The 9,779-nt window shown below is 42.8% G+C and overlaps 2 protein-coding genes across 2 annotated transcripts; both read right to left on the bottom strand.

Annotated features, from left to right (window-relative positions):
* Positions 1-462: 462 nt before the first annotated feature.
* LOC120294608 (putative pentatricopeptide repeat-containing protein At5g37570) lies at positions 463-2,582 on the bottom strand. Its single transcript, XM_039314882.1, has one exon. The coding sequence runs from the start codon at positions 2,512-2,514 to the stop codon at positions 853-855; it is 1,662 nt and encodes a 553-aa protein (XP_039170816.1). The 5' UTR covers positions 2,515-2,582; the 3' UTR covers positions 463-852.
* A 2,095-nt stretch (positions 2,583-4,677) lies between these two features.
* On the bottom strand, positions 4,678-8,719 carry LOC104447338 (uncharacterized protein At5g41620). Its single transcript, XM_010061091.3, has 4 exons — positions 8,426-8,719; positions 7,427-7,907; positions 6,701-6,823; positions 4,678-6,396 (listed from the first exon to the last, which is right to left on the bottom strand). Exons 2-4 carry the CDS (start codon positions 7,880-7,882, stop codon positions 5,011-5,013), a joined length of 1,965 nt encoding a protein of 654 aa, XP_010059393.1. The 5' UTR covers positions 7,883-7,907; positions 8,426-8,719; the 3' UTR covers positions 4,678-5,010.
* Positions 8,720-9,779: the final 1,060 nt, after the last annotated feature.

The raw sequence follows: 9,779 nt of genomic DNA, 5'->3' as shown, positions 1-9,779 counted from the left end.
TCACACGGGCTGACGATCCTCTCTCTCCCGCTTCCCTCCTTCTTCAACCTTCTTTCTTCTGATCCCTCCTTCACTCTTGGCGATGGCATCTCATTCACTTCTCAAAGAGTCGCAGCCAGCTTCTGATGAAACTGGCTTTCCCTTATCCACTTTGAGAAGGTGAGTACTTACAGGACTCAACAGTCCAGTGTGCCAATGATGGGTATCGTGAGCTCAATAGACTCTCAGTAAAATCACAGTGGCCAACCCACCCCTTTTACCAATTAAATTGGCTCTCGAGTCAGTCATTGTGGTCTATGGATGATGAGTATGATGTGACCAGGAAAGACCCACATTTTCCAATTTTAGCAGGGATCAAAAGAATCCATTGCTCAATTAATCAGCATGTAGTTGGCTTGTTTTAGATCTGGCAAATCTAAAAGTACCAACAATGAGCAAGAAAATGTGATAAAAATAAATTAATTAAGATTTCCTCAACTTTTTCTTGAAGAAAAATTCAAGAACACGGTAGTGGCGAACACTCAGCAGCTAAAAAAAAAAAGAGTTGCTACTGAGATGTTGAACAGAGACGGCTTTGAAAAGAATCAAGTAAGCATTAGTAGTTTCCCAACTGTATGACTATCACTTCCCTGCCACCAAAGTGGTTTTGGGCATCAAATCAGGAAGAATACTGAACTAACACAGCTAAGCTCACTTTCTCCAATATGAGTTAACACCTAGATCCTAACTCCACCGTGCAGTTCTACTCAAATCCCAAATGCCACCCAAACTTGTCTCAATGCATACAATCCCCCTGGCACCAAATTTTAGAAGGCATGACATGCTTAAGTGATGCAATGGTGAAATTGGTTATTAAGAAATCCAGCTGCAGCCAGGGACTTTTGTGACGCCCCTCTCCTTCATTTGATTCCGGAGAAGAGAGACATCTGTCCACCGATCCGCAGCGGCATATATGTTGGACAGAAGCACATAGTTTCCACCGTTTTGGGGCTCAAGCTCAAAAAGCCTCCGAGCAACCATCTCCCCTAACTCGAGGTCACCATGCAACTTACTGGCCCCAAGAAGTGCACCCCATGCACAAGCATTAGGCTCCATGGGCATTGTGTTCAATAACTCGTAAGCTGCATTTAGCCGTCCTGACCGACTAAGGAGGTCGACCATGATTGAAAAATGATCAGGGGAGGGGACTATGGAGTATTCATTTTTCATCATCTCAAAGAATTGCAAACCCTCTTCTACGAGTGCAGCACGGCTACAAGCAGTTAAAATAACCGTGAAGGCCACCTCATCAGGATTAATTCCTTCCTGGAGCATCCTAGTGAAGAGGTTCACTGCCAAAACCCCACATCCATGCATCGATAGCCCCTGTATCATGGAACAGTAGGAAATGATGTCTCGTTTAGGCAATATTTTGAACAATTCTGTAGCTCTCTCAATGTTCCCACATTTTGCATTCATGTCTATTAGAGCTGCAACAACATGAGCTGTCTTGAGAGCAATTGAACTCTCGCTTAAATAAGAATCGACCCACTTGGCTAACTTCCCACAACCTACTTGGGAACAAGCCGACATCAGGCCAACCAACGTGAACTCATCAGGCTTGATATTCTTTGACACCATCTCAACAAAAACCTTCACAGCTTCATTCGGAAGACCATTTTGTGCATATCCCGATATCATCGACGACCAAGCAAACATATCCTTCACAGGCGCTTGCTCAAACAAAGCCCTTGCCGATGCCATATCACCAGCCTTTGCATACCCATCAATCATCGCAGTGAAAGAAACCACATTCCTCTCAGGCATTTCCTCAAAAAGTTCCCTAGCACTCTTCATGTCACTCGCTCTGGCAAGCCCAGTGATCATCGCATTCCACGACTTCACATTTCTCAGAGGCATTTCCCGAAAAAGTCTCCTCGCCTCGCCCAAATCCCCAGCGCCGACGTAACCGACAACCATCGCCGTCCAAGAAACCACACTCCGCTGGGGCATAGCATCAAACACCTTCCGCGCGCACTCTATCTGGCCGCACTTGCCGTACAAATCAACCAAGCTCGTGCCCACGAACACATCCTCGTCGAGACCGCTCTTCACGACACCCCCATGAACCGCCCTCCCTTCCCGCACCCTCGACTGGCCGGCGCAAGATTTCAAGACCAACGGGTACGTGAACTTGTCGGGCGGGGCGCCGGCCCTCCTCATGCGGGCGAAGACCGAGAGGGTGTCGACCCAGGAGGCCCTCTGGCAGTACCCTTTGAGGAGGGAGTTCCAGAGGACGGGGATTGGGCGGAGGACGCAGCTGAAGAAGCGGGAGCAGTAGGAGAGGGAGGCGAGGGAGTAGGCGAGGCAGATGAAGTGGGAGGCGACGAACTGGTCCTGCTCCAGCCCTTTGACGATGATCTGGGCGTGCAGCTGGTGGAGGTGGGCGGCGTTCTTGCAGGATCTGAGGAGGGTGACGATGGAGGGCAGCTTGTCGGAGACGGGGACGCGGGTCAGTGAAGAATGGAGAGGCATGAGAATTGAGAAGGCATTGCGGTTTGCGGTTTGCGGTTTACAAAGCAATTTCTCGAGGAGGTTTTAGGCTTTCCCCCCCGAATAATATTGAATTCGAACGAGGGATAAGTTCTAAAACTTAAAAGGTTATTATCATCCAAAAAAATCTTCAATTTCATACACTTACAAGAGCTCTATTCCAAAATAATTTTTTGATAATAAGTAACTTAAAACTGAAATATCTATGATAAATTCATCATCCATTAGTTGACAGATTTACTAATTTAGAGTCTTTCATTATGAGTTTGTAGTTTTTCGTTATGTTAATCCAATTAACGGAAACTAATCAAAGATAAATTTATTATAAATATATCAGTTTGAGGGTTTTTTGTGGTTAAAAAATTAATTTGAGATAAATTTGTTATATGTATATTAATTTGGGATTTTTTGTGATAAAAAAAATTAGTTTCTGGTAAATTTATCGCATTTATATCAATTTGAAATTTTTCGTAGTATTAACCAAAAACTTAATCCATGGCTTCAAGGATCACCAATGATTTGAGAAATGTTGTCACTTTTCTTGGCCAAAGAGAAATGTTATGTTTACTAAGACTTGGTTATAAAATCCAAATACTAAATTATGTGACAAATTAATTTTAATTGTTTGATTATAGTCCATTCATTTCAATGACCACTTGCGATTTGCCTTATATGTTAATATACAGACTTTTTATACCCAGTATTGCTCGTGATTTTTCAATTGCATTTGTGGAATTACTCTTGTGTCGGTAATGGATGTAATCGTATTTTTTTAACAAGGATTGCTTTTATTAGGTTCATTGTCAATATAAAATATGTTTTGAATATTTATCATTGGGCATTCGAGACATGGAGTTAAAAGGGCAGATGCATATATGAGGTAATAGTTATACTTTTTATATCATACACGAATTATTAGTTAAATACATTTCGAATTTTCGTATATATTTAAACATTACAAACTAGTTCAGTCGCCATCCCTGGCATTAATTATACAATACGTATGGAAAAAGTTCTGCCATATTCAATGGATGTTTTTCAGATTTTCCCAGGGTCTTTGGCCACTCCATTGATAAACGCAATCCTTACGATGTGCATCACGAGATTGGTTACGTTGTTAGCCATTGTCGATTAGCCATTGGTATCCGAACTTGATGATGGGTCCGTAGGTTTGTGAGGAATTTGTGGATAGGCTGCCCACTTGACCCGAGTCAAACCACATGGAGAACATTGCTCCCGTCAGATCAGATCGAGATGTCCTCCAATCCATCATGACTGACATTGACAGTAGCCATTCAATGGTAAGCATGGCATCTCTCTTTCGTTCAGTCCATGGACTTAAGAGGGTCGGTCAATGCAGCGGAAGTTTAGGCAGGCAACTGTGCAATTTGAGATTATGATATGGAAATGATTGGCAAGAAGATAGTTGACAACCGGGAGAGAATTAGGAAGCAGAGCAAATTTGACAGATCGCACTGGGATAGCCAGTTCCTATGGATAAAAGTAGTATCATTTCTTGTGATTGTGTATCTCCACTCCAGCGTTAACGTAAGCTTCTCATGGCTGACGTGTACTTCCAGCCTCCCCTGTTTTTTGTAGGAGTGATTGGTTCTCGATCTAGTCCAGTTCCAAGATAGAATCGAAAACCAAACCTAACCATTGAAACCAGGGATCGAACCGATTGATCCTTGGACTATAAACCGAACCGAAACATCAGTCTAATCCAATTTAATGGAATCGATCACTTACGTTTTCCTTTTACTTGGAATTTTTAATAAATAATAAAATATTAATCCAGTACGGTTCTCCTTTGAAATTGAGAATCTGACTGCCTAGACACCGGCTCTACTTTTAGGAACCGGGAACCAAATCGACACTTCCGAGAACTAGACCAAACTGATTAGTCCAATCCAGTCTAAACGATTTCCAATTCGACAATCCATTTTGCAGACCCCTAATTTTTAGCTATCAGTACTCATGGCAAAGCTCTAATCACCAAGACTGGTTACCACAAATTAACCATTGAAATGGACTCCCATCGTGCTGCTATGCAAGATAACGAAAAAGGTCGAGAAATGCAATCGTTACTAAAAGAATAAGAAGTTTGATAAGAAAGAATTGCGCCTGAGAAAAATAAGAAGCATAAAGGTAAAAAAACAGTCCGGATTTTCTAGCTGATAATAGTTAATCCTATACATAAGGAATTTCACTCAGTTACAAAATGAAAGCTCTCTACAGCGCAAAAACTCCTCGTACAAAATACTGCTAATGCTTCCTCACAGGGGAAAAACACACACACTGCTCATCCCATTGCAGCCGCAAGTAAGAAATCACTTCCGCCACGACAGCTCGGTGTCTCTGCTCTCTCATCTCATAGACCACTAATTGTTACTGAACCTTCATTCAGCATCCATAGCCACCGAGTCAAGTGGCTCTAGATGATTACGACAAATGTACAAGTCATGAATAATGAAATGCTCACCGCCTAGATTTTCTGACATTGTAAACATCAGTTCGAGCCTCGGCGAGCCTTGACTTCCCCACACAGCCCGGCACCAGATCGGTTCTCTCCTGAGCAATGTTGTCCACATCGCTTGCAGGCTCTTGCCGTCGTCTTGTTGGAGTACCCAAAGCTCGCGGAGACCCAGTCGTCTTGTTGGAGTACCCATACAGCATTCGATCCCTCAGACCCTCTACCAGCTTGTATGCATGCATTTCATCTCCATAACCTTCCATCTGCAGCTTTTCCCAATCTAATTCGTTTCCGCCATTTTGAAACCTCTCTGTTTGAATGCCCCAGTCAACTCCATCGGATATACTCCTCTGCAGGGAAGTACTTCTCCTCGGTGCCCTTCCGGAGGTTGACCTCCTTGCTTTCATCTCCTCTTCAGCTGGTGGGGCTACGTGAGTGTGGGTCCACTTGTAGCTCTTGTTATGGGGGTTTACATCAAATTGCATAGAATAAAGTTCACTTTCAGCAGAGTCTTCTTTGCATTCGATCCCGTCTTCTACAGCTCCTCCATCATCCTCTTTTTCTTCACTGTAACGAGCACCGACACAACTTCTACTCAAGTAGTCTGAGACGTCTACCTTATTGGCATGACTTGGGGGACGTCGACTTTTTTCTTTCGACTTTTTTGTTCCTAATGAAGCTTCAAGTTGATTCCTCAATTTATCAATGGCAGCATTTTTCTCCTCAATTTGATACCTAGCCTCAGAATGCTTCGTCTGGACCCTATCTTCTCGTATCACATCAGCTAATTGCATTATCTCTCTTTCCTTCTCCATTTCTTCCTGAATTTTCAGAGTTTCCCTCCTCAAGGTTTCTGCCTCATCTTTCTCTTCACCGACAGTCCCAGCTAATTCATCACAGACTTGTTCAATTATCTCTCTCTCTCTCTTCTCGCTCTCAAGTTCCTGAACTGTCTTAAGCAGAGAAGCCTTTGACTCGGCTAGTTCTTTTCCAAGTTTCTTGTTTAAGCTCTCAATCCGTGCCCTCAGCTTCCTTTCTACTTCAAGTTCTCCAACAACAGACTCAATGGCAGCCTCAACCACTTTCCGCTCTTTGCTTCGCCATGCCGCCTTTTCTTCGGCAAAACACTTCATCAGATAATTTATTTCACTCTGTTCTGAGCGTTGTTCCTGGATAAGTTGATTAATCATCAAGCGAGCCCTCTCAAGTTCAGCATGCAAAGCTGACATGACAGACATGCTTGATGAGGGCCGATCTTCAGGGCCCCACATGCGATTTATAATCTTTAGCAGCTCTTTTGATGTGGTTAAGGCATTGCTAACGTCCTTCAGACGAGTCTTTACTCCTACAATCTGGCCATTAGGTGTCTGAGGTTGAGATTTGTTTTCCATCTGCACTTTGAATGAAGAGATCTTCACCTTACAGTCCTCAAATTTGACTGTTGTATTTATCAAAATCGTAATAAAAATGTAACAGACAGCTAATTTAAGTATGGACGGCCATATTGCTTATTCCAGATGACATGATATCAAGAAATTGGAAAGGATCTGACAGGTTATCAATCAAATTAACATACCAGAAAGATAAATAATAAAAAAAATCTATGGAAAAATTTGATTAATCTTGATTGAAGGAGCTGAGAAAAAGGAAAGTGTTCTCTTTTGTAAGGATGAAGATAGTCCTAAATTAATTTACCTCCATTAAACTGCCATTGCTAATAGAACCAAGAGCGCCACCATTTTGCTCTGTCACCCTAAGTCTTTGGGAAAAGGATGATGATCTTCTCCTGTGACTGCCCGTTCCAGATCGATCCATCCTCTGCAAAAATAGAAAGATGCATTAGCTGAAATCGAAGTTCAGCTGTATTGACTTTGCCAGAAATGGGAACTAGGGAAACTCTAGTGTGTGCAAATATAGGAGACTCCTGACCCAGTTTCTCCTTTACACAATCGCACTAATGCACAACATATCCAAGAATAGAGAGACTGATAGATAATAAACATAATATCACAAGTATGTGTAAGAATAGAGAGACTGATATATAATAAACATAATTAACTTCTAAAACTTACCATGCTTGCAATTAAGCGTAAACTAGTTAAGTCAATCAGCCAATAAGGCTAACCTTTCACAACCCGAAGTAACCACAAGTCACTACTCTGCCAACATACACACTCAAACTGATTTAAAAGGCAAATACTTTTCTCTATCTGTAAATTGAAGATGACATAAAGCACTGAATGGACAAGTGCTATTTGGATCTATTATCAACTTTAGGAATAAAAGCCAAAAGTTATATCACAAGAGACTCTTCATCCATGGAAAACCAGGCAATAGCACAACAACTACGATGAAGAACAAAGTTTCCTACTTGATCTAATTTTTGGCTAGATAAGGTATCCACTTGGAATTTCTGATTACCTCTGAAACAGGACTGTGAGACGGATCGGACAAATGTGGAGGAAGAGAACCTGAACGCACTGAACTGGCAATCCTCTCTCTCCCTCTCCCCTCCTTCTTCAACCTTCTTCCTTCCAATCCCTCCTTCACTCTTGGTGATGGCATCTCATTCATTTCCCAGAGAGTAGCGGCCAGCTTCCTCGCCGAAACCGGCTCCTGAAGCTTCCCTCTTGTACTTCGAGAGGGCGAGAACTGAGGGGACTCCATGGTCCGCTGAGCCAACGACGGGGATCGGGAACTCATCAGCCTCCACGCGGGCATCGGAGTGGTAGAGCCGCCCCTTTTACCAATTAAAATTGCTCTCTTGAATCTGTAATGCTGGACTATAGACGACGAGGATGATCCAGCCGGCGAAGACCCGCGTTTTCTAATTTTAGCAGGGATTAAAGTATCCATGGCTCGATCACTTCTTGGCATTGCACGTACTCGGTTTGATTTAGATCTGGCAAATCCAAAAGCACCAATATTTGAGCAAGACAGCGTGAACCCCAAAAGGAAAAGAAATCTAATCCAAAGCTCGACAAGCTATGCCAACATCCAAGAACAGGGTAGCGGCCAACACTCAACAGCAAAACGAAAAGCAGAGAAGCCACGGAGATGAACCCAGAAACGATTTGCACAGAGATGGGTTTCAAAAAAGGAAATACTTTTCTCTTCTTTCTTTCTTCTTCACTCCATCTTGAAGACTAACGCGAGAGCACAAGAACTAATGCTCTCAAATTCATTCCGCATTTCCTCGGCTTCTCAGCAACAAAAACCCAGTTCCCCTCCCGCAAAATCAACCAAATCTCCAACGAAAGAGTGCAAAGAAACACAGAAACTCGAAGCTACGGACAAAAAAATACGAAATTTATCCACAGGAACAACCAAGTCGTCATCTTTTTTTCTCCCTGTTCTTCCACTACAAGCAAAAGCACCAGCAACAAAATGCGAGCGAGATCTGCGGCTTCAAGATCGCACCTTTTTCAGGTGCATGAGCGGCAAGATTAGCCCTGGGATGGTGGGCAAGGCACCACTTGCGGACGAGCCCGGATCGGACGAGAGCCGCTGAGGCGGAGAGGCGAGCGCGATCGGGCAAAATGCGGAAAAGGGCGAGGAGGCTCCGACCCTTAAAGGGGTCGCGAGAATGTCGGGGGAGCTTTCTCGTGTTCCTCGAATGGCGTCTTCGTCTACGATTACGATGAGAGAGACGAAGAGGAGGAAGAGGAGGAAGAAGGAGGGACTTGACCAGTCCTAAAGCACTCATTCAGCATCACCAACCTAATTAGCAAACACCCAAAGCCAAAAAAAAAAAAAAAGAAACATCACCAACCAAAAGCCCGTGTGACATAAAAAAAAGGCAGATACAAAGCCATTCGTATCTAAACCAAATCATCAAAATATGCATCACCAATTATAATTTTCGCACCGTGAAAAGTTTCAAATTTATATGCTCGTGCTATAATTATCTCACATTAATTTTTGGGTCACGAAAAGTTTTAAATCAAATGACAAGTTTTAACGAAATCTTTCAAGCTTGAGAGAGATATGGAGGGGCATTAGCAGATCTTAACATATTTTTCAAATTAAGATTTCGGTTATTTTGACAACTTTTGTGACATAAAAATTGATTTTTTACTTGTTTGGGTTTTTTCAATAATACGAAAAGCACGGCATGGATCTATAAGATTTTGTAATTTTTAATGATACGAGATTTACTTTGGGTGAATGCGTGCAAATATGCTAATTTATGATTTTTAGTGATGTTAGTCCGTCAAATTTATTTTCATTGTGATTTTATTATCGTGGAACATATTATGCTTTTCAAATTTATGACCCTTTTAAATTTATCTGCAAGGTTAAAATACTGTCGGCTTTCTCCTTTAAACGAGAGACACGGGAGACACGGCCTATCAACAAGTGATTCGGACCACTTATTTAAAGCATGAATGTATCCGAAGTATTGATTGCGTATGACTGCAGAAGAATTAGCGTGTTAAAAATTATAAAGTTAAAGCGACTCAGGCCAAGCAGGAATCATTCTGCTGAGATCAGGTGCGGCGGAGCACACGAAAGGCACGGTGAGCTTGGTTTTCTCCTGGGCTGTGATTGGCCGGGGAAGAACCCGACGACCTTATCCGGTCTGACCGGCTAGGCCCACGGCCAATCGTTTCGCCACGGAGGATGTGGACTGAGTGGACGCGCGCATCACAGGAGTGGAGACAGCGAGCCGCCAGATCGGGATTTAAAAAAAAAGAAATCGGGGATTAATTAAAAAAATAATCATGATAATGATAATAATGGGCTGCGGTGGAGGACCGAGACAGGTAATTCT

The sequence above is a fragment of the Eucalyptus grandis genome, chromosome 6 (genome assembly GCF_016545825.1).
Source record: "Eucalyptus grandis isolate ANBG69807.140 chromosome 6, ASM1654582v1, whole genome shotgun sequence".
In the NCBI taxonomy this organism is placed as follows: Eukaryota; Viridiplantae; Streptophyta; class Magnoliopsida; order Myrtales; family Myrtaceae; genus Eucalyptus; species Eucalyptus grandis.
The sequence above is the reverse complement of the archived record's forward strand: the minus strand, read 5'-3'. Positions and strand labels throughout refer to the sequence as shown.

What these genes read in the sequence shown, in the direction of transcription:
- LOC120294608 (XM_039314882.1), bottom strand. Translation starts at nt 2,514, where the DNA reads ATGCCTCTCCATTCTTCACTGACCCGCGTCCCCGTCTCCGACAAGCTG.
- LOC104447338 (XM_010061091.3), bottom strand. Translation starts at nt 7,882, where the DNA reads ATGCCAAGAAGTGATCGAGCCATGGATACTTTAATCCCTGCTAAAATT. An exon ending in CTCACAGTCCTGTTTCAGAG is followed by an intron (nt 6,824 to 7,426) that starts GTAATCAGAAAT and finishes CTATTTTTGCAG; the next exon opens with AGGATGGATCGATCTGGAAC. An exon ending in GCAATGGCAGTTTAATGGAG is followed by an intron (nt 6,397 to 6,700) that starts GTAAATTAATTT and finishes TTCAAAGTGCAG; the next exon opens with ATGGAAAACAAATCTCAACC.